A 25,503-nucleotide genomic window follows, 5' to 3' on the forward strand; every position below is an offset into this window, starting at 1 on the left:
TGAACGCTTGCCACCTACATCATCCTTTACCAAATTCCACTGCCTCAGAGTTTACTACCAGATTATGGTCAGGATGGGTAGGCTACTGACGATGGTATGGATGCTCTAGACTGGGGATGGAAAGTAGACAATAATCAGATGGTTCCAATCATGACGAACATGAAAGCTGCCCCGGACAACCTACTGAAAGTGATCACTGCAATTGCGAATCGTGTTCACCTCACTGTAGTTGCCGGAGATATGTGCTACCATACCATGCTGGATGTGGACCATGCCAAACTGGTTCATGTGTCCATACAGCAATCACATAATTACAGACGATGACATCGAGAGTCACAGCGATGAGCATTAGTAATACTTGATCCATTTGCTTTCTTTACGCTGATTATGTCAAGAGTCTACATGACCACATCGTATGAGCTCTTTATGCCTGCTCAGTTAACCCAAATACATATAGAAATTTACCGGGTTTATTAATAAACAATACATTGTTATTGTACATTTTTAATTGTTTTGGCAGCCATCTTGGTTTGCCATATTGAATTTATAGGCTATCAGATAATTCAACAATTCTGACAATAGTCTCATTGACTTCACAGGGTATACAAACCTAGATATAGACATCAAAACTACACGTTTTGGTCATATGATGACCTAGTTATGTTCAATTTACTATGTTATTTTAATGGTTTAGCGGCCATCTTGGATTGCCATATTGAATTTATAGGCTATCAGATGAATTAACAATTCTGAGAATGGTTTCATTGACTTTACAGGGTATAAAAACCTAGATATAGACACCAAAACTACATGTTTTGGTCATAGGATGACCTAGTTATGGTCAATTTACTGTTATTTTAATGGTTTGGCGGCCATCTTGGATGGCCATATTGAATTTATAGGCTATCAGATAATTCAACAATTCTGAGAATAGTCTCATTGACTTCACAGGGTATAAAAACCTAGATATAGACACCAAAACTACATGTTTTGGTCATATGATGACCTAGTTATGGTCAATTTACTATGTTATTTTAATGGTTTAGCGGCCATCTTGGATTGCCATGTTGAATTTATAGGCTATCAGATGAATTAACAATTCTGAGAATGGTTTCATTGACTTTACAGGGTATAAAAACCTAGATATAGACACCAAAACTACATGTTTTGGTCATAGGATGACCTAGTTATGGTCAATTTACTGTTACTTTAATGGTTTGGCGGCCATCTTGGATGGCCATATTGAATTTATAGGCTATCAGATAATTCAACAATTCTGAGAATAGTCTCATTGACTTCACAGGGTATAAAAACCTAGATATAGACACCAAAACTACATGTTTTGGTCATATGATGACCTAGTTATGGTCAATTTACTATGTTATTTTAATGGTTTAGCGGCCATCTTGGATTGCCATGTTGAATTTATAGGCTATCAGATGAATTAACAATTCTGAGAATGGTTTCATTGACTTTACAGGGTATAAAAACCTAGATATAGACACCAAAACTACATGTTTTGGTCATATGATGACCGAGTTATGGTCAATTTACTGTTATTTTAATGGTTTGGCGGCCATCTTGGATGGCCATATTGAATTTATAGGCTATCAGATAATTCAACAATTCTGAGAATAGTCTCATTGACTTCACAGGGTATAAAAACCTAGATACAGACACCAAAACTACATGTTTTGGTCATATGATGGCCGAGTTATGGTCAATTTACTGTTTTGTTCAATGGTTTAGCGGCCATCTTGAAAATAACCACTTTCCGGAAGTTGGATTCCTTAAGATTTTGAATATGTTAGTACTGACACTCAATACTAATCAAATCAGTTGAAAAACCATTGGTAACTTATTGTAACCAAAAAAGTAACACCAACAACAAACAAGCGACTACAATAAGAAAAAAACAAGCAAAAAATTAATACATGACGTCACAATGACGTCATTAATAACATAATTTTGTGCGATTTTTATCTCGTGTATTTTGTAGTGGCAGTCAGTCCAAATGTAAAAAAATAACGTATCTAATTGCATAAAAATGCCGTGAAAAGAGCTCAAAATTGACTTGGGGGGAATCCCCGATTTGGGGGTGATCACGTGACCCAAAAAGTTGCGGCACCCACTAAAATTGAAGTTAGATTCATCAGCTACAAAAAAATGCAAAAAAACAACGTGTAACACGTTTAGCCTAAAGATGCTCATTTTTGCCCCTAAGGGCCTGAACTACTAGCCTAATTCTGTCGATGGATTTTGCATCAGCGGCTGTCGAAAGAAAGCCAGTTGCAACGTCAAATTTCATGTTATTTTATTAAATAGACTACGGTATTGCCTGTTTGTGACTCTCCACGTCTGCAAGTTCTATTTGTTTCGTTTCAATATTTTATTTCATTTCATAAACAAGTTAAAGTTATGTTATAACAACTATCTAAAGTTTGTAAACTGTTAAGACGTCGAAACATTATAGTAAGATCGATTTGCCCAAATAACTGGACATTTTTGCCCAAATTTGCGACGTTTTTTTTCAGAGGGAGAGCGACCGCCTCCATCTCCGACGGTCATGTAGGCTACCGCTAACGTTAACCCAAAACATGTAAAGGTGTCAAAACATTTTTCAGCAAATTCAACCCGCTACTTAGTCAGAAGATAAATCAGCAAGTTCTTCCTGAGATTCAATTCAATTTTATTTTTCATTGATGGCGCGAACATGTAGAGAACGATAAAGTAAACACACGAATTTGACACCAACAAAAGGGAAAGATGACTAAGCCAAAAGCTTAAAAATATGCATCGTTAAAACAGTGTTTGAAAAACTCGATTCTAAAAATGCACAGGCACCAAACCTAGAAGAGAAAGAGAAAACTTTTATTTTATCTGTTATTAAATAGGCCTAGCCTACCAATCAACACTTGCAAGTGTAACAAGGGCGATTTGACACAAAAGAAATTCAAAAAGTGACAAGTTACCCGAAGTTTTTACTTTGAGAGTCTCCCATTTAGGAGAGAGATGCTCGGTAGTCTACTTCGGATTGCAAATAGGTTCTCGTCTGACGCTCTTTAGGAGCTGACGTCAGAACAAAATAAACCTAAATGTGATGAAGTACTTACAATAGATTTTCTTCCACTATGAATGTGGTGAATTCCATCATAAATGTGAAGTATTTATAAAGAAAATCTACTATAGACGCTTCACCATATTTAAGTTTACTTTATTTATTTACAAGAAAGACCCAAGAAAACGTGGAAAAGCCAAGTTGAGGAGGAAGCAGCAAGATGGGCTTGACAAGAGAGGACACGTTAGACAGATCGAGGTGGAGGCAGGGTGTGAAGACGATTGCGGCACTTGGAGGTGAATCCGCCCACCTCGGTAACGGGGACATCACTGGATTAAAACTGGACGTTACCACTTATTCTGACGTTAGCTCCTGAAGAGAGTCAGACGAAAATCTGCTAATTCGAGCTATGTCTAACCTTCTACTCGCAATTTTAAAGTTTTGTACCACCAATCAAGTCTTTATTATAATTGCTTGCCTCCTCAACTAAACCTCCTCTAATTGTATGCGGTGTTTAGATTTTCTCATGAAGACTCCGTGGAAACAGCAAAACACTCCCTGCACAACAGGGGTGTTCAAACAACTGCACAACAGGGGCACACGGGCCTTTTGAGTTGAACGTAACCAATAAATACAAATAGAAATTTGTTCAAAATATTGGATTTTTAATTATTTAGTCAGGCCATACAGTCTACGCACGTTGATGCACTAACTTCAATACACAAAATATGAGCCTCGCGCCTTTAACGAATGGCTACAATATCGGTGTCCTTTCGAATGTGGCTCCCAGTAAAAAAGTTTAGACGTTTCTGATGTGCATGATTTATTTGTGTTACAACATAATGTTAACTAAATCCTGTGGTGTTTCACATGACTGTTCGAAAACAACAGAAACTTTCTCATCACCGGAAAACAAGGGCTTTCATCTTAAAAAATGGTTTATCAACGAGTAAGTAATTCCATTCGGATGGCCGGTTGGGTTTTCCACGACTGAACAATTAAGCGGAAATATCTGGCTGTAACCGGTTTAGGAAACATGTTGGTGACTGGAGTGTTCCCGTTCGTGTTGCCTTGAAATACCTGAAACATTTACAGAATAAAGCAACGTAACATCTAACTTACGGTGACAGCAGTGGCCTCTGCAGCGATAGATCTGGTGACACCAAGTCGAGTGAATGAAAAACTAAAAAGTTTGAAATCCGTAACTCTCAGAACAAAGCAGCAAACAACACTTTACAAGCAGGAATTTTAAACTGTTAACCTCAGTGACTGGATACACGTCAGTAAGAAGGTGAATAAAACGTGAAAGTTTTAGGACTAAGGTTTTGAAGTGATCCCATAAAAAGGGGATAACATTTCCACTAAAGAAAAACAACAACTTCATAACTAGGTCATAAATATTTCGCCAGTTGAAATAACCATTGAAATAACTATGTAACTTATTAAGAAACATCACAAACATAGCAACGAGTTAAAAACTGAGAAAGATGAAACAGCATCGTTCATTACACTTGAAGCATTATAAAGGTTGCTGACAATGCATAGTGCACGCTACTAAGTCGAGAAATCTTACCTTATCCGATCCATCTTGTGCAATAGTTTGCATGTTGTCTGTTGAGTTGCCATAAGCAATAGTGAAAATTTTCGTGTAATAATTATAACTTGGCTGTCCTTGAGTTACAACACCAACAACACGAGTCGGACGTTCCAACTGGACCTGAATGTATTCTCCAACTCTGCCTGTTATAAAAAGTAAAAAATAAATAAAACTTTCATTTAGTGATACAAACTAAAATTTGTCAAAATTCTTATTAAAAACAAAAACAATTTTTGGAATAACTATGTTTTTCTGTGACTAGCCTGTGCAATGTGCATAGAAATACTGTTAAAAAAATACAAATAACACTACCAAACTTTACAATTGCATAACTGCAATGCACTCTGACTTTCGAGATATCATATGATTTTCGCTTTGAGGGTCATAAATCATGATCACTAGAATGTTATACAGGGCTGTGATTGTCAACTTTTTCGGCGGCAATGCCGCTCGACACGCGCCGTCACTAATCAACGCGACAAACGCCGTGCCTTACAGAAAAATAAAGGAAAAAAACTGAGATAGGACATCAAGTCAGGTCGAGCCGTCGAGGAGCAATCGGGGGGGGGGGGGGGGGGCATCACGTGATGCAATCATAAGAGTGCCGACTTCCAGTTGACAAAATTGACTCTGTGGGATACTTATTACGCAAGTTTTTTTCCATCGAAAAAAATTATCCAGGATTTAAGTGAGTTCATGCACTTCTGCTTGAAGTACCTGGTGCGCTGTTGCATCGAATGTATCGTCGAGTCATTCTGCTCCAGCTACGCACTACACGACTCGCGTTTAAGGCCGCTGTCTGACGAAGCTATTCAAGATGAACAATTCGTTGGCATGTGCGGCCCACCGATTTCACTGGCGAAACCATTGTTGCGAAAAGCACTTGACTGCCTGTTTCCAAATCGTTGGCATTTCTATCTTAAAAAAAAAGTACCGGAAATCTCCGATCTAAAGTCATACAGAGGCAGCAAAATCAAGATCTAGCAGCAAGCATGCCCTGGCATTAATGTTTGTCTTGTTACTAATGTTCGTTCTTTTCACTGTTATTATGTAATTCGTTCATTTTTCGCTTTATCTTCGCTGTGTTTCTTGGTAACTTGCCCAACTGTGTTGGCGTTCGGGTACGTGCATAACCATTTACGTACTAAGCGAAACTAAAGAGATGCCAAAGGAAAAAATCTCTATCACGCAGCAGGTTACGCTAGCGGTATAGCCTAAGGGCTTTTTTCTTTTGCGATCCTCAGTTTCGCGTTTACAACAGTTCTCTTCCTGGAGCAAAACAAACAATATACACGTCCGGTAGGTACACTCAACCAGCGAGCGATTGAAAACTTAAGTAAGTGACTCTGACGTACATCCACACAACTTGTGCGATAATCCGCGGCCAAACGCTTATCTGAAAATTGTGACGTCATATTATTATTTGACAAACAAACGCAGAAATTTAGGTCATTCGACAAGACAGAAAAAATCGCAGCCCTGGTTATGCAGTAAGAAGCGCTCTTCCAGGCAGTCAGTACAAGGTAGAGGACTCACTAGAACAGCGAGTTATTACGATTCGCTAACCATAACGGTGTAGGTAACTTCCACATTAGTTATTGAAACAATCCAATTAAGTCTGTGCATAGGCGCCGACTTTTCAAAAAACCTTGGGGGCGAGAAAGGTGATGACGTCATAACCATAACGCTATTTTACTCAATTAAAATAGTCTTTGGTTAAGCTTACTGTCTTGTTTATAGTGACACCTAGGTCGCAAACTGCATTTATTAAAACCGCTGCTTGAAACGATTAGTTTTACGCAGGCGGTACGCCTAGTCGTAAAAATTTTGATATTGTTAGCTCATAATAGACCGAGAGCCTACGACAGAAGATTTCACCCCATAAGGTACAAAAGGTTTGACCCCTTGAAGTTACTGGGGTCAACCATGTCACTCACAAAAAGTATGGAAGATTGACCGCACCGGGTGGATCTGGACGCTAGAGCCCCCTAAAAAGCCCAAAAAGGGGGTTAATTTCACCCCATAAGGTACATAGACCAAACTTGGTGAAAACGAAGTTCTATGTCAGGACATCACAAAAATGTCAAATCTAACAATATTTTTGAGTGGAAAGGTGATGTAAGACCCCCCCAAAAGTGACCCCCCGGGGGGTTAATTTCACCCCATAAGGTACATGGACCAAAGTTGGTCAAAACGAAGTCTTATGTCAGGACATCACAAAAATATCAAATCTAACAATATTTTCGGGTGGAAAGGTGATGTAAGATGCCTTCAAAGTGACTTCCTTTAATGTGACCCCCTCGGAAGGTTTATTTCACCCCATAAAGTACATGGACCAAACTTGGTCAAAATGAAGTCTTATGTCTGGACATCACAAAAATATCAAATCTAACAATATTTTCGGGTGGAAAGGTGATGTAAGATGACTTCAAAGTGACTTCCCTTAATGTGACCCCCTCGGAAGATGTATTTCACCCCATAAAGTACATGGACCAAACTTGGTCAAAACGAAGTCTTATGTCAGGACATCACAAAAATATCAAATCTAACAATAGTTTTGGGAGGAAAGATGATGTAAGACTCCCCCAAAGTGACCCCCCAGGAGGTTAATTGCACCCCATAAGGTAGGCTACATGGACTAAAGTAGGTTAAATCGAAATCTTATTTCACGGCATAACAAAAATACCAAATCTAACAATATTTTCGGGTGGAAAGGTGATGTAAGATGTCATCAAAGTAACCCTAAGTGGGTTTATTTCATCATAGAGTACATGGACCAAACGTGGTCAAAACGAAGTCTTATAGGTCCTAGGACACCACAAAATATCAAATCTAACAATGCTCTCAGTTGGGAAGATGATGAAAGACCTACCCAAAAGTGAATCTCCTCCTATAGTTTAATTTACTTCATCCCTTACTCGAACCAACCTTGGTGTAACGGAAGTGCTATGCCAGGACAGTACCAATGGATTAAATCTAAACATATTTTTATATAGGTTTTGGTGAAATACATTCAAAAGCTGTCCCATGATGCATGAAATGGAACTATAGCTTACTTTACAAAAAGTTTTTGTATAAATCATATTCAGTCAATCGAAAAACGGCAACAGGACACGACAATACATGGCTTTGTAACACCAAAAACAGAAAGTACATAAGAAGCATATAGGCTACAGTCATGGGCGCCGATCGCTCTCTAAGATTGATGGGGACATTTACTAGGAAAGAAAGGGCAGACGAGCGAAGCGAGCTGAAAGATTGGGGTCTGTTCAACAAACAAACAAATAGGCCTACAGTAGATAGGCTACAAGTCTAATGCGATGTATTTTAATTGTCAGTGTCAGCATTGGACAGCAGAAGTCCAAACACTGCAACTCGGCAACGAGTCTCCGGCGAATTAAAAACGAAGTCCTTGGTTGATCCTTGGCTTGTAATGAAGGTTGATCGAATTCAAAACTTTATTGTGCACATAGCAGACCATTGCATGATTTGGCCGTTTCTGTGTCATGGTAGATCGTAACAAAGTTTTGATACATCGCAAAGTTGAAAATGAGCGTTCAGCTGAACACGAGCGGGCTGGTGATATGAGCAAAAGTTCCACTTGCGGAAACATTTGCCGAACAGCGGATGGTATCTTCTTGAATATCATTCGAAAATCTTGTGCAAGGGACTCTGTGGCAAAGAACTGAAGATAATCGTCTACCAAATGTGATTGTAGCTTTCCACTAAAGAGTGATTCTTGTAGAATTTTGTAGTGCTCAAGATCGGTCGACTTGAAATAGTCAGTAAGATTTTGCTGCGAGCTGTCAATGACTGCAAAATACTCTGACCGAGCGATCTTGAAGTTTAGGAGGTTGACCATGGCCATGTCCATACTGAAGACGATTTGGAACGTGACGTCTTTTAAAAATTGGGTAGGGTAAGAGTTTTTTCAATTGAAAAAAAGGTGCCTGCCAGCCTTCCAACTGCTGATTTTCCTATATACAATTTTTTGCCAAACCGGTAAAGACATTTCAGCAGCTCTTAACCTCAATGTAATAATAACTGAAAAAATAGCTTTTTTCTTATACAAAAGTAACACAAGCTACACTTACTGCACTACATGCTTGTACGACTCTTTCAAAGTAATTCTAAAACTCTGCACTGTGTGGCCCTGGCGTAACCAAATTAAATACAATTTGCGAGTTACACCAGGGTTTCTCTGCCTAATAAAACATTTCTACTACGGTTGGGGCTTCCTCGCATAAAACAAAAATGTTGTCCCCTCCTTTCAATATATTTTAAACGTTTGACTGGTAAAATTGTGACATTCGGGTAATATTTTCCCTTTTACGTTACAAAAATATTGTAAAAAGATGATGGGGACATGTAAAAAGATGGTGGGGACATGTCCCCACTGTCCTATAGGGATCGGCGCCCGTGGCTACAGTAGCCAGAAAATTGATCCAAGATCTTGATACGACCATTAATGTTGACTTACGGTAATTGAACAACTGACTATCCAAATAAGACGAAGAATAAGACGAAGAAAGTAAAAGCGACAGCAGTGACAATGAATAATAAAGAAACGACCGTTTACATTTACACAAACAATCTCTGTTTATGAATGAACAGATACAATAACTGATTAGATACATGAAGCAAATGGCATTAAACAAAAATTTACTACATTGGGTTTATTGGGTTATTTATTGTAGCAGCTGGAAAATGTTCATGACTGCCTGAATTAACGTTCCAAATGATTCACTTCGAAACGTTTTGATTTGGATAGTCAGTTGTTCGATTAATTCAACATTTAGTGGTCGTATCAAGAGCTTCGATCAATTTTCTGGCTACTGTAGCCTACATGCTTCTCATGTACTTTCTGTTTTTGGTGTTACAAAGCCATGTATTGTCATGTCCTGTTGCCTTTTTTCGATTGACTGAACATGATTTATACAAAAACTTTTTGTAAAGTAGGCTATAGTTCCATTTCATGCATCATGGGACAGCTTGTGAATGTATTTCACCAAAACCTATATAAAAATATTTTTAGATTTAATCCGTTGGTACTGCAGGCCTCGAAATTCACGGCGGACACGGCGGTCATGTCCGCCGTCACAGCATGTGATGTCCGCGGGAAGTACCATCTCGATCGGTCATATTTGTCCGCCGAGAAATAACACAGGAACTAGCGATACAAATCGTCATTGCATAGTAGGCTACTAACAATTGTTGCGAGAATATAATTTCCCGCGCATCTAGAAAATGTGAATACTGAATACTGTATCTCTCAGCCAGACAACAAAATCTATCATTTTTATATTAATTCAATGCAGGCGCAGACGTTGAATCAATGTAAAATGATAGATTTTGTTGTCTGAGTAGCTTCCATTCAAGCAGGAAAATGTTCGATTTTTACGTTGCTTCAACAATTGATGACATTGAATCAGGGTAACAAAGGTGAATTCTTCGCTAAGAATCGATGAGAGTAGTGACAGAGTACGGGTACTTCTACACTAATCAGCGCAACCTTGTTCAAGTTTTACTTCACAATGTCTGGCTTTGATCTCCGAGTAATATTGATAAGGCAAGGTTGGTTACAAAATTAGATTATACGAGTTCAGTAGGCTATTACAGCAAGATGCAGCAAAATTTGTTAAGTTTTGGTATTACTGTAAGAAAGAAAAGGCCCAGGGAAAGTTCACTTTCGCTCACATGACACGCAAAAATAAACTGAAAGAAAAAAGCCTAGTGAAACTTTATACAGCAGAAAATAGTAGCGTTAGTGTAGAAGTTTTTTCTACTCGTGCCCAGAGCATTGTGACACAAGAAGCCACACGACCTCGTTCGGTGGAAGTTAATCAGTTATGCGGCGTTTTGAGCAGCTACACGGCGCTTTGACCCTTCAAGCGCACGTCTTTCAGTGTGACTTTGCTGAAATTTTAAAAAGCCTTCTAAACGGTAGCTATAGTTTTCAAATGGCGAAGAATTTTCAAGATAAAATGATTAAGCATGACGATCGACGCAAAAACTGGTGTGTCCGCCTGAGACTTAATTTGTCCGCCGAGATAGCTGCTCAGACCGGACACGTTTGTCCGCCGTCAACAAAAACGACTTTCGAGGCCTGTACTGTCCTGGCATAACACTTCCGTTACACTAAGGTTGGTTCGAGTAAGGGATGAAGTAAATTAAATTATAGGAGGAGATTCACTTTTGGGTAGGTCTTTTATCATCTTCCAAACTGAGAGTATTGTTAGATTTGATATTTTGTGGTGTCCTGTAAGACTTCGTTTTGACCACGTTTGGTCCATGTACTCTATGGTGAAATAAACCCACTTAGGGTTACTTTGATGACATCTTACATCACCTTTCCACCCGAAAATATTGTTAGATTTGATATTTTTGTTATGCCGTGAAATAAGACTTCGATTTAACCTACTTTAGTCCAAGTAGCCTACCTTATGGGGTGCAATTAATCCCCTGGGGGGTCACTTTGGGGGAGTCTTACATCATCTTTCCTCCCAAAACTATTGTTAGATTTGATATTTTTGTGATGTCCTGACATAAGACTTCGTTTTGACCAAGTTTGGTCCATGTACTTTATGAGGTGAAATACACCTTCCGAGGGGGTCACATTAAGGGAAGTCACTTTGAAGTCATCTTACATCACCTTTCCACTCGAAAATATTGTTAGATTTGATATTTTTGTGATGTCCTGACATAAGACTTCATTTTGACCAAGTTTGGTCCATGTACTTTATGGGGTGAAATAAACCTTCCGAGGGGGTCACATTAAGGGAAGTCACTTTGAAGACATCTTACATCACCTTTCCACCCGAAAATATTGTTAGATTTGATATTTTTGTGATGTCCTGACATATGACTTCGTTTTGACCAACTTTGGTCCATGTACCTTATGGGGTGAAATTAACCCTCCGGGGGGTCACTTTCGGGGGGGTCTTACATCACCTTTCCACCCGAAAATATTGTTAGATTTGATATTTTTGTAATGTCCTGACATAGAACTTCGTTTTCACCAAGTTTGGTCCATGTACCTTATGGGGTGAAATTAACCCCCTTTTTGGGCTTTTTAGGGGGCTCTAGGGACCAGATCCACCCGGCGCGGTCAATCTTCCATACTTTTTGTGAGTGACATGGTTGACCCCAGTAACTTCAAGGGGTCAAACCTTTTGTACCTTATGGGGTGAAATCTTCTGTCGTAGGCTCCCAGACTATAATTGGAAGAGCAGTGGGAAAACAAGCCGATTAATTTACTTTTCGTGCGAGTGACGATCAAGACAGTGAAGTTATCGAAATAAAATGCAAAAAATTATGATCTTAAGCAGAGTGGATACCCGCTATCAGTTTTATTAACCTCGTTTTGCTAATTACTTACCTTCAAAGCGTTAACAACGGCGAAGTGTTTTCTCTTGTTTTTTTATCGAAAGTCTTTTATCGAATACCGTATATACTCGAGTATAGGTCGAGATGTTCGCAAGTGATGTTCACCTAAAAAGGCAGGTTGAACTTATACACGGGACAAGCTGTTTTTCCAGGCAGTTTACAAAATGAACGCGTTTTTGCTGCGGCAAAATTGCCGACGTAGATTACAGAAGGTGAAATGGCGTCGGCCGAATCAAAAGTTTTGAATACGTTTATTTGCAGTGATTCAACCTTAATTTTCAAATTTAATAATTTCTTGTCAATTTTAAACTTTCTGCACTTGTTGAGCAATATGCAAAGCTCACGAGACAAAACAGCAGAAAGAGCTGTTTTAAGAGATCATTTTGCACATATAATCGTTCCGATCGTTCTTATTACGTAACATTCCATGATCGTTGAAGTCGATGTCAAACCTTAGCGCCGCATAAAACAATGATGTCAGGTTAGCTAGGTGAAAATAGCGGTAAAAGACGTCGTTAATGCAGGCGCTTTCTGCTACCAAGACCAATAAACACCTTTTCTTTTATCGGTTTTCGATTTAATTCTCACACATTGCAAACAAAACAATGCGTTCTGTTGAATCATAATTGATCTCACAGAGGGAAGACCTCGTTGAAAATAGCGCGTCTAATTTAGTTGGTTTACTTAATATGGCCGTGAATAGTTACGTGACTATTCCAGCAGCGTAAGTTACTCTACGATACTACTTTGAAATTTCCATACCGTATGTCAATCCCAATACTTAGATGAACCATCGAATGGTAGTGTCGGGAATAAGCTATTCGACTTATACACGGGAGAAGGAAATATTACCAAATTTCGGCTCAAAAAGTAGGGGTTCGACTTATACACGAGATTGACCTATACTCGAGTATAGGCTACACGGTAGTGCAGGAGTGTCATATGGATGAGTGTATATTGATGAATGTATGAGATGTACAGGGTGGTCCACAAAAATGTGACATATTTTGTTTATCTGTCATTTCCATAAAAATTAATTCTATATCTTGATTTTCAGGTTAGTTATAAAGTACAGCTATAAGTTTTATGTGTAGCAGTATGGAGCCGGGATATCAATTTTCAGTGGCTGAGCGGACAAAAATCATTGAACATTACTTTTCGACAAAATCTGTAATCTTGACCCAGAGACATTTTCGTCATGACTTTCCTGGAAGGAAAACACCATCTCGGAATACTATCAAACGCTTGTTGGAGAAGTTCAGAGACACTGGCAGTGTGACTAACAACAATAAGAACCATAGTGGTCCACCTTCCACCGCAAGAACCCCCAAAAAAGTTCACGATGTTCGAACTCGTGTGGAGAAGTCTCCACGGAAATCCACCAGAAGACTTTCTCAGAAAGTGGGGATTTCAAGATCTTCTGTCAATAGAATTATTCATGCTGACTTGCAACTTTTCCCATACAAAATTCAGCTTCTTCAGACTCAAAGTCAAGCCAACAAGGATGAACGATTTGAATTTGGTCAGCAAATCAGTGAACGGATTGAGAACAATCCCGGTCTTTTGGATGTGCTTCTCTTTAGCGACGAGGCCCACTTCCATTTGAGTGGCCATGTGAACAAACAAAATATGAGATTTTGGGCAGAAGCACAGCCTCATGCGAATGTGCAAGCACCCTTGAGTGTAACAAAAGTCACAGTTTGGTGTGCAATAGGACGTAATGGCATTTTTGGTCCCTACATTTTTGAGGACGACGAGGGATGCCAGGTGACCGTTAACACTGAACGTTACATCAAATTGCTCAGACGACAATTCATTCCAGCAGCAAGGAGGAGAAGGGGGACCGACTTGAATACAGCTGTATTCCAGCAAGACGGTGCCCCACCGCATTGTTCCAATTGTACCCTTGAGTATCTGCATCAGTAGCCTACTTTCCTGGGGATCGATTGATTTCAAGGAGGACCAACAACCCCTGGCCGCCATATTCACCTGATCTTAACCCTCCTGACTACTTCCTCTGGGGATATCTGAAGGATAGAGTCTACCAGGACAATCCTGATACCATTGACAGACTGAAGGAAAACATTAGAAGAGAAATTAGAAGAATTTCAAGGGACATGTTAGGGAGAGTAATGGACAATTTCAATGTGAGAGTGGCAGCGATGATTCAGCAGCGAGGAGCATGGATCGAACATATTATCAAATATTAAAATAACTCAGAAACCGGTTCGTTTTTTCAAAAGTGCTTTTGAGGACAAAAACTTATAGCTATGACCCATCTCCGGCTGAAAGGATTTTGAAAAATCTTCAGATTTGTAGAAATTATGAACAAACGAAATGTGTCACATTTTTGTGGACCACCCTGTATATATTTTCACAATATATATACATCAAAACAGTGCTTATTGAAGCAAAGCAAAACACGGATGACAGTTTTGAAAAATGCATTTTTTCTTTATGCTGTATTCACGTAATTGTTCGTTGTGTCGTAGTTTCAACTCGATAAAGTTTGCTAAAATCGATTTCATGTTTGAAGTCACAAAAAAAGTCTAATGGACGTTTGGATAACTCGTGAAATGGAAATAAACATTCAACCTCGCATTCGCTTTTTCGCTACCACGCGTTTTTACCTTGAAGTTGCTCCTTACGCGCGGGAAGATAAGCAGTGTGGAACAGTGAGCGTGCGTGCCTTGCGCATCTCACTCTCAGTAGTAATTCACGTTCCAGAGAAAGCCATGCGATCAGCTGCTGTTTTGCGGTCAAGAGCAACGTAGGCTGTTTTTCGCTTTCGGCATTGTTTAAATCCGTTTAAAATAAATGATCTAAATCTCTTTCGCGAAGTATTTTATCTTTGAAACACCACTTGTAATAAACATTATTGTTGCCCCTCAACCATAAATTTACGGGGGGCGCCGCCCCCGGAAGTCGACGCGTATGAGTCTGTGGCATGAATTAGTTGTGCAATACTGACGGGCCCAACCCTATGGACGAAACACATGTTATCGCTGTCAATTCTTGCTGCTGTACAATCGGCCGCGGAGAAACATCACTAGAATGTGTTGGCATAAGTTACATAGCTAGCACATCGAACATCTCCAACTTACACGACCAGGAAAGCCAACAGCCATTATGAGATCGGCCTCCACTATTAACCTTGTTGTTCAGGCGTCCATAGTGAGGAGCATAATGATTAGAATTTGATGAAGAGGCTGTGATGGATGAGTCCGGAAGTCTTCCATCTTCCATTCCCACATTCCCTAACGAACCTGATTAACAAAACAAAGACGCATAATTATTTGTGGCATTCATCGGGTTCGTCAATAACGATCGAAACGAACAAAGTTTGAATTCGAAATTAATTACCAAGCAGCCTAACCGAGGTTTTTATAATTGCGATATTTGTCATTCCTCAATGTTACCAATCATTTTGCTATTCTTCGTTAAATAAAACTTGAATATTATCCGGAACATGAACATGTAAGTTCAGCAATTAAAAACATGAAATGATTGTACAATGTATTCAGTCCACAAAAAAACATTGTTAGTTCCTTCCAGGCAAATAGTTAACTTTCAACTTCAACAACAAAACTTACCATTAGTTTCTCTGTCGGGAGAAGTAGTAGAAAAGAAGAACAATCTCAAACATTCATTTGAATCCATTATCAAGTTCTAGAAACATATATATAAAGCGATAAATAGCGACTGATTAACAGTACGTTTATAAAAAATAGCACCCTAGGTCAATATTGCAGTAACAAAAAAAAATTTCATCTTGCGAGCATGCAGCCTCATAAGAAATCTTGACACAGAACAAGAGTGGATTTCATTTGCGATTGTTCTCCTCTGGCTTAAACATTAAATTGTTCAATTGTCATAAAATCGTATGAAAATGGAAGAACAAACTCACTTCTTTGGCAACAACATTGTGCAAAAAATTCAAAGACAGTTCATCAATATTAATCCACTTGAAGAGTTTGTTCAGTTGCAATTGGCGAGTTCTGGGATTGTGGTTTATCCATCCAATCAGCGCGTGAAAGACGCTCTCTTCTGACGACACCTGCAATTCCAACATTGGATAATCCTATATTAGTTACCCAAACTCTGCTTTGAGTATCACAAAGTCTCCGACAGACGTCAAACGTTGCCACATAGCATTAAGCTTGCAGACAAGGACTTTATGTTAGTTAGAAATGTAGCAACTACCGTTAGTAGATATCATCATTACCTTTTCAAGCCGAAGCCGATATAATAACAGCAATGATATACTGTACTTTCTTATTCACCAGATGAAATGGAATTATTGCTTGGAAAATTGAATGTAAATGTTCATATACATTCCATACCAGTTGAAAATAAAGCAAGGTAGCAAACCAGAGTAGCCAAGCCTTGCTAGTAAAAGGATGCTACCGATTTGTTAAACATTAACTACCTTGCTTGGCAGTGCCAGTGTTTATATTTGTCTCGACACATAAATAGAAAAATACGTTGAACAATCATAGGGCAAAGTTACTGTGCCCAACAATTGCACGTAAAACTGATTGCTTCGAAATGCAATGAGCTTACACAATCATGTTCAACCAGCGAACGCATTCAGACTGGTCACACCTTTTTTCTGCAGCCCAATCAATAAAAGTGATAATCTCTTGTAAAAGCGCACAAACAAATTTTAGTATATAAAGTTGCAGATCATGGTTAGACTAACGGCAGTAAGTATGCACTTCAGTAGCCATGAATTGATGATTATGCTCAATATTTCAGTAGAAAATGCAATATGCGTTCATAGATAAAAAAAAAATTAAAAAGTCACCTGCTTTTCTTTGATCTGCATCAGGTTTGAAACGTCATTAACTTCAAGTTCTTTGAATTCCTTGCTTTGAATAACAGCTTCAAAGTTTTCTTTTATTGCTTCATCAGCTTTTTCTTCAAGCTTATCAATGTTATATAGCTTGGCATAAGATCGCATGCTCAAGCAATTGTCAGAATCAATGCTTTCAATAAGGAAATCCGCACAGTAATCTTTCAAACCTGCTCAAGCAAATCAACTTTACATAGTTATTATCAACATCAAGTTAATGCTTTATTTCACAAACTACATGACTTTTGATTTTAATGCATTTTTCTGCAAGAAATTTATCAATAATTGCAATAAAAGTCGTCAATGACTTAAAAGATTCTTGCAATGTCTTGGAGGTTTTTAAATAAATACAGACATAGTTTTCATGACAAATATTTCATAATACAAATAACTTACTTGGTATTTCTAGAAAGTTTGCAGCCTCTAACAATGCATAAACATTTTCACTGGTAACTTGTACATGGCAGGAATAGATGAAATCCAAGATACTCCCCATTGTTTCCTCATTGATCTCTTTCACATTCGCTTTGTTTTCATGTTTCTCTTTCATCTATATGAATCCAGATCATAAATTGATAATTTGTGACATTACAAAATTTTCCTATCAAGTTGACATTATGACCCAACAAAACTGCATAAAATTTCAATCTAAAGTTTCCATACATTTTGTGAGGACAAAAGATTGGAGACATAACCAGGCGACTTGCAATCAACTCATACTTCGTTCTTCTCATCCAATGATTGCTTGCAACTTCTCTAGTTCAAATAATGCCCAAACCAGTCTTATTTTTACGTGTATGCATTCATTAATGTTTTGAAGTCACATTCAATTTTTTTCTGCTAATCCAACAATTGAGTCGCATTTTGGTCTCACATAACAGAATTATTGGAGCCATAACATTCAGCAAAGAAATAACTACAGCAGCTTCTTTCTATAAGAAGTGCTGTGTATCGTACCACTAATATATATACTTGGTTTATAAAAATGAAATCAAAAAAATTATTTTTAAATAGAAAAGTGAACATATGCCATCAATTTTTACTAGATAAACTACTTTCAAAAACAATGTGAAATACACTAGCATCATAAAAGGTTTTTTTAAACAGAACAAAAGTTTTTGACAAGAATTAATATGGAAAAATTGAGCTCCAACCCAAAAGAACAAGGTCTAAAAGTATAGAATGAAATCTCACACAAAATACGCACACTTCCTCGAATGTCAAGCTCTTCCAGTAATAAACTAAAATTAATTATTTAAAAATGATCAACAAATAATCAAATCAACTCCAAGCATGAAAAATAACTTAGATTTTGCTGTAAAGATGATTAAATCACACACTGATGTACGGTATTGTAATTATTTGTTACTATGAATAAAGCAACATGAGATTTTTTACACCATTTTTTTACTTGTGTTTACACTTTAAATATGTTGCTAAATTCTGTATTCAAATAGTTTGAAAAGTTGGAAACAGCTGACAAGAAGACCAAATGTCCTCTCGCTGCTCCTAATCAGATTGATTGAATTTCCAACACTAAACGTTTCTGTATGTTTGTGAATTGTAAGTTAATGTGATATAATAAGTTTATTGTATATAATTGTAGATTTGTAGAATCTAATTGGCAGTTCAGTTTATGTTGTTCTGCTGGTAAATAAACAAAAATATACAAAACACAAATAATTCGCACAAGGATGGCAGCGTAAGACCAAAATGTTATATATCGTATCTCTCTGTCTCCCTCTGTAATCATAGCTACTATTTTAACCACAATAATTGTGACATCAAAATACTTAAGTAACCAATTGTACTAACCTCACAAGTAAAGAGCTTCTTGAAAAAAATTGAGAACGCCACAAGAATGCATCTATGAGCAGGAAAATCACACGAACCAGCAGTCAATGTGACATCACAAGTGTTTTGCAATGCTTTCCTTTGCCTGAGTAAAAAACAAGATATTTTGTGGTGTTGTACAAAACTTCAAGACCCTTTGGAACAATAGCCTAAGTGTGCATTGGTGAAAAAATACATTGATAAAAATGGTAAAGACAATGATACATATATGTGTAACTAATGCTGTTATTTTGCATGAAGTAGTGTTAACGAACAAATATTACCTAGTTTAAATGTTGTTATGTTACCGGTACTACAAATTTTGTACACCACATGCAGTATGTTGATGCAAATGTTTTGGTTGGTAGGGCAACATGGTACTACAGTAGTTACTTCTTTACTTTTAAAACCCATTGAGATCTGCAATGCTGTACGGAAGTGAGACATGGTGCTTACAGGAAAACGAATCGGCAATTTTAAGAAGAACTGAGAAAGCAATGGTGAGAGCAATGTGCAGTGTCAAGCTGTTGGACAAAAGGAATACCGAAGAACTTATGAACTTGCTTGGGTTGAATGAGAGTGTTGATAAGGTGGCGAAAGCAAATGAAGTGAGGTGATATGGGCATGTTTTGAGAAGGGATGAAAATGACGTTTTGAGAAGAGCGCTGGAGTTGCAGGTGGAGGGTCTTAAAAAACAAGGAAAACCCAAGTAAACGTGGAAAAGTTAAGTTGAGAAGGAAAGCAGAGGACGTGTTAGACAGATCGATGTGAAGGCAGGGCGTGAAGGTGATTGCGGCACTTGGAGGTGAATCCAGCCACACTCGGAAATGGGGACATCACCGAATTAAAACTGGTCTACTACTACTACCTATGATTGAAACATACCGTACTTTTTAAAACACATACATCGAACTAAAATTAGGGTCAAGGTCAAGTAGAAACTGATAAAAGCATGAATAAAATTTCAGTAGATCAAGCAATTCAAAACGTGAAGAAATGACAATTTGCAGACTTGAAAAGAGAAGCAGCACTTCCTTGAAAACTATCCACAAAATCAATATTCTTGGCACAACTGCAGTACATTTTTTGATGTGCTCAAACAACATGGAAACTAGTACTTAATAATTAATACAGCAATACTTTATGCACATAATACAAGTAAGCAAAATCTGCAATGCTCCAAGCAATCTTTTTGTCAAAACCTTCCTGTAACATTTTTACCACACACTTTTGCCAGCAAATTGTACATGTATAGGGTATGAATATGCTTCTCTTAAAATATTGACACTGATAAAGTATATAATATGAAACTTAGTCCATGCTACACAACCTAAATCAGTGAGTTGTTTTCTCAACTCTATTACTCACTTGTTTAGTTCCGACAAAATTTCCATTTGGTGGTTGCTTTCATATGTTTTAGTTCTCATCATTAATATTTGCAAACTCACTTGTCGAAGTTTTAAAAACTTAAAATCATTGAAAAGAACACACCAAGGAAAGGTAACTAAAATTAAGCTTCTGGATGAATGGTTTCCAACCTGGGGGTTGCGACTCCCAAGGGGTCGCTCAAAGGTTTTATGGGGGTCACAACTATCGACATTGATATTGCAGTTCAGAAAAAATAGTTGATTGGGGGGAGGGAGTCGCAAGATATTTAAAATCAACCTAAGAGGCCATCATCCATCCAAAAACGGTTAGGAACAGCTGTACCAGATGTACAAAATTAGTTTATTACAGAAAGGATAACCATTCCTCAAGGTCTATATTATGGTTGGCAAGCTTCTAAGCTCCTTTATTTTTCCGGCAACCAAGCATGGCCTACTAGAGCTTCTTCCTGGAGGTCACATTCTCGCGGCCGGCAGTCAAAATAAATAAAAATTAAAAATTCGTTATTTAATATCGTATTTTTGCGTTCACTCGGGAAAAACAATGCAAACAAGGTCATGAAACATATTTGCAGTTGTATTTAAATGCATTGCTTTCTGAATGGATCTAGAGTTGGTCTTCAAGTTTTTATAGGGCGACAATCAAAATTTTTCCAAAAATTTACTCAGCAATGTTTCGCATGTGAGTAAAGAGAAAAACGTTTCACGTACAAAAGTTTCAACTACCAGTGGGGTTAAGAAATGTTGGCTTGTGGAAACTGGCAACAAAACATGGCCTACCAACACAATAGCTTCGGCAGCCATGGCCAGCGAGAGCTTGGGTTCAAATCAGTTTGTTTATATTTCTGACCATCACAACGAAAAACAATACTTGCCAAACATAGCACAGGTCTACAAAAATAGTAGAAGCAACAAAACGTGGACGTTATAACATGCATGATACCAAAGCAGGACAATCAGGCACGGTCGCAACACCTTAATAGGGTTGGTATTACAGAGCTTACCAGGCAAAAGTGAAAACTCATTATGTTTGATAGTCTAGCTACTGTTGACAGATTCACTTTTAGCCACTGTTTGTTCTTTCATTATAGGGTTTATGTAATTGTGCGAATTTGCGACCAACAAGGTAATTGCGTTCACTTCACAAATTTGAAAATATTTTGCAATTGAAAATAATTTGACAAAAAAAAAATTCAACCGTTTATTTATCAATAACAGGAGGCTATATTGGATGCAACCCATTTTGTGCCCCGAAATAAAAACATTTCTAACCCTAACCAATAGGTTGAATCCTTATTAAGGGTTAGGGTTCGAAATAGAAACATTTGTAACCTTAACCAATAGATCCTTAATAAGGGTTAAGATTAGAAATAAAAACATTTCAAACCGTAACCTAATTTCTACCCTGGGTTAGAAATAGAAACAATAATTGGTGAAATAGAAACATTTCTAACCCTAACTCTCAATAAGCATGCAACCTATTTCGGCCCCTGAAAAGATCAAGAGAAGTTTTGAAATGTTGCAACAACTCCAATCAGCGACTCCAGCTCAGGTGTATTTTTTTTCTCGATCTTTTCAGGGGACGAATTAGGTTGCACCCGGCTATATTTACCTTATCATATCATCACATACCATATCATTTACCCAGTGATGTACGATTGTACGCGCATACAAAAAATGACGCCGTCAGCGTAAACGAAAACGTTTGAAAAACTATACGCCGTATGCGTCAACGTAACTTGTAAAAAAGTTGGCGGAGTCAGCATTAGCGCATACACTAGCGTAAACTTATTTTGTTTGCTAGGTGCCAAACATTCACACGGTATAAACCACTCGAAACAAACAAGTTTTATTTTAAATTTCCACAAAGAAACACAAGCATCTGAAAGTGTTCATCTGACATTTTGCTGTGTTTTGATTCCAATATGTCTTTGTCCATTGAAAACATTCTTTCAACTGCAGCGCTGGAAGGTATTGGCGTGTTGTAGCGAAAAAAATACATTAAAAACTATGCATTGACAATATGCGATAAAAAACTGCAAAAACTTTACGGCGTAGGCGCGTAGCCTCAAGCGCAAACTATCTAAAATAATGTGGCCGTAAGCGTAAACACAAAGTCTATGCCGCAAGTCTACGGCATAGAATTTGTGGTGTATACATACATCTCTGCTTTTACCATATTTTGACTTTTTTTTTTGGATTGGTTGTAAGGTACAGTCGTCCCGCAATGGCTTCATCAACTGGCACACCTCCAGTTGCTTAAGGTATGTGGAGCCAATTGGTTCTTTCAACTAATTCATCTATTTTAAACTGTTAGGTTTGGTGGCCGAGCTTAATTTACTTTCATTTATGTAAGATGATGAACTGTTTTATTTTGATCAACAACGCACGAGTACAAAGCAATTGACACGACGAGAAGAACACAATAAACACATTCTGTACCTGTTCTGAGGCAAACAGATTATGAAAACTGAGACAAACATATGAGACATTTTCTTTCAATTATTTATTTAATGCATGTAACTAATTCGCTCAAGAAAAAAGGTTTATCATGAATGGCCATTATTGTTGAGAATATGTGTGTGCTAACTCGGTTGCAATAGGTATTACAAATGCGTGATTCAATCCTACAACTTTTTCCCATTCTGACTGATCGTGGGAGAGTATAAGCACTGTGTTGCACAATGCATTGTCAGTGATTGTTCCAGAATATGTCATACAATTATACCATTTTTCTACAAACAGTGGCAACTATATATACACAGTACACTCTTATCTTAAATGATTTCTGTAACATCACATTGCAAACTCTGACTGCAAAAGTGTAAACATTCTCTTTGTCAAATATGTTTGCCTTAACAACGTCTAGTTGTGCAAAGATTGGATCTTTGCAGCGTGGTGTCGTGACCACATGCATCAGTCTCGTAGTCTTATTTCTTTCACTTCACTTTTGAACATGACAGACATGAAAGTGAAAGAAAAAAGAGACATTCTCCTTTCACTTAACTATGAAAACTAATCCTATCAGTTAACACAGTAATGTCGGCTGCATAGTTGAGTGGTGAGAACCCTGGAACGGCATCCGAAAGGGTTCCGGTTCGACACCGCTCAAGAGCATGCGGCTGTGTCTGTGGCAGGACACTTAAAAGGCATGACTGAAGGTGGACACGAAGATTGGCTTCCTTGCCTTCCCGTCCACTTAATCTAAATCTTCAACCACCGGGTGTAAGCCTGGATACGACAAACAAACACAGTAATCAAGCATTTTAATGATAAAGTTTTTATGACTGTGTCAGTGTGTCAACTGGGAGTCAGACACTGAGTTATTTCCAAAACAAAAGAATATAATACATGAGAAAAGTTCTGTCATGTCAGATGCGTAGCCGAGTGGTGAGAACGTCTGCGCAACCTTCGAAAGGACGTGGGTTCAACACCACTTCAATGTGTGCAAATAAAACATACGCATAGTCCAGAGGTTCCCAACCTTTTTTATACTGTGGCCTCCTTTGAAAATTTTAAAAAATCAATGACCCCCCTATTTTTTTCAACCTGTTAAAAGAATTAGGAAAAGTCGTTTCAATTAAAAAAGTTGTTTATACAGTAACCGGTAAAGACCATTTCATGAAGATTTGGGCAGAATGCACAAGTATTTTTATTAAATTTTAATTGATTTATTTTGTTATATAGTGTTAGAGTGGACTTAGAGATGATCAATTAAGAAAAAATATTATTTTTCAACTTTTTCATGGCTCCCTTGCAAAAGGCTTATGGCCCACTAAGAGGCCATGGTCCCCAGGTTGGGAACTCTTGGCCTAGTCATAATTTTTATAAACACTAAATGAATGTGATGCACCTTGTCTTAGATAATCACATGTTTTTTTGGATCCTCTATGGTATAGCTTTCATATTAATAAAGCAACATATTACACTTTCTGTTATTTGTAGCCTACATTGAAATGAATGTGGAGCTACGCCAAAACAAACTTGATTAATTAATTGACTATAAATATAGGGCGTAGTGATGCAAGCCACGCCGCGTACGCGGTCGCTTTTGAGTTTTTCGCCGCGTGCCGCGTGGAAGGTTGAAATGACAAGGCCGCTCCGCGCCGCTTGCCGCGTAAACTTTTAAGAAATTCAACTTTTGTAAACGTAAACTTTCAAGAAATTAAACTTTTGTAAACGTAAACTTTCAACTTTTCAAGAAAATCAGTTGTAAAACTTCAATTTAAATTGGAAACAGAGTCATTCCATTATAATTCAACAAATGGTGAACACTACCACCTCTTAGATTTTCTTCATTTTTACATATTTAGTACATATTTTAGAATAATATTCATAACTGTTGGAATTTTTTTGATACCTTGTATCGTTTTCAAGTTATCGCGATTTAAAATTTCACATTTTTGCCACTAGTGGCGCCATTGTGCGTGGGAACATTTTGGGAAAATGCTCTAAAGTCACCATTTCTTGTCCAATTATGATGAACAAAGTGTCTATTCCCATGTTCTCATGGGTGAGGAATTCAATTATGCTATTAAAATATCAAAAAAACAATTGCTTGATATGAAAATCTTCATGTTAATTTTAAAAAGTTCCTCAAACTTTAAGGCCCTCCCACTCCCCCATGATTGCATAATTTTTTTTCTGATTGGCTCCATTTTGTAAAGTGATTGTTTAGTTACCAAGAAACTGAAAATCTTTCACTGAACTTTTCTCTAAGTGCTTTTATCACATTGACTGTTAGCATACCCATTGAAAGCTAATGATTGTATTTAAGCTATTGTGAAGTTAAGGATAACAATTATGACTTCACAAAGGCATAAAAATGATGTGGTTAACCTCAATTTAAAATAAACAATATCACACAACATCATAAAAATCAATTTATTAAAATATAGAGCTTTTGCCACACATGTGTGGCTTCTTCAGTATAATCTTATTCAAATAGAATTATATTTGAATATTTTCAATCGCTTCAATCTTATTCAAATAGAATTATATTTGAATATTTTCAATAGTTTCTATTTGAATAAGATTATACTGAAGAAGCCAAACTTGTGTGGCAAAAGCTCTATATTTTAATAAATTGATTTTTATGATGTGGGGTGATATTGTTTATTTTAAATTGAGGTTAACCACATCATTTTTATGTCTTTGTGAAGTCATAATGGCTCTGCTCTGAAGTCATAATCGTTATCCTTAACTTCACAATAGCTTAAATACAATTATTAGCTTGCAATGGGTATGCTAACAGTTAATGTGATAAAAGCACTTAGAGAAAAGTTCAGTGAAAGATTTTCAGTTTCTTGGTAACTAAACAATCACTTTACAAAATGGAGCCAATCAGAAAAAAAATTATGCAATCATGGGGGAGTGGGGGGGCCTTAAA

At 37.6% G+C, this 25,503-nt stretch overlaps 1 protein-coding gene across 2 annotated transcripts; it reads right to left on the minus strand.

Moving 5' to 3' along the window:
- Positions 1-2,639: 2,639 nt before the first annotated feature.
- Positions 2,640-24,571, minus strand: LOC145766278 (kelch-like protein 12). Of its 2 annotated transcripts, none has more exons than XM_082577952.1 (9): positions 20,098-24,481; positions 18,712-18,835; positions 17,293-17,446; positions 16,849-17,066; positions 15,949-16,098; positions 15,635-15,710; positions 15,146-15,307; positions 4,632-4,798; positions 2,640-4,138 (listed from the first exon to the last, which is right to left on the minus strand). In XM_082577952.1, exons 1-9 carry the CDS (start codon positions 20,157-20,159, stop codon positions 4,001-4,003), a joined length of 1,251 nt encoding a protein of 416 aa, XP_082434078.1. In that variant the 5' UTR covers positions 20,160-24,481; the 3' UTR covers positions 2,640-4,000. The 2 variants fall into 2 exon arrangements, with proteins under 2 accessions (XP_082434078.1, XP_082434079.1); XM_082577953.1 differs by lacking the exon at positions 2,640-4,138 and adding an exon at positions 12,034-12,146 and having other exon boundaries at positions 4,665-4,798; positions 20,098-24,571.
- Between the last annotated feature and the right edge of the window lie 932 nt (positions 24,572-25,503).

Source organism: Aplidium turbinatum, chromosome 3, assembly GCF_918807975.1.
Source record: "Aplidium turbinatum chromosome 3, kaAplTurb1.1, whole genome shotgun sequence".
NCBI lineage: Eukaryota > Metazoa > Chordata > Ascidiacea > Aplousobranchia > Polyclinidae > Aplidium > Aplidium turbinatum.

Bases quoted from the DNA above. Each gene is read 5' to 3' on its own strand.
- LOC145766278 (XM_082577952.1), bottom strand. From the start codon at position 20,159: ATGATGAGAACTAAAACATATGAAAGCAACCACCAAATGGAAATTTTG. The intron at 15,711-15,948 runs GTGAGTTTGTTC...ATATGTTTCTAG, and splicing joins ACAATGTTGTTGCCAAAGAA to AACTTGATAATGGATTCAAA. The intron at 4,139-4,631 runs GTAAGATTTCTC...TAAATGTTTCAG, and splicing joins CACAAGATGGATCGGATAAG to GTATTTCAAGGCAACACGAA.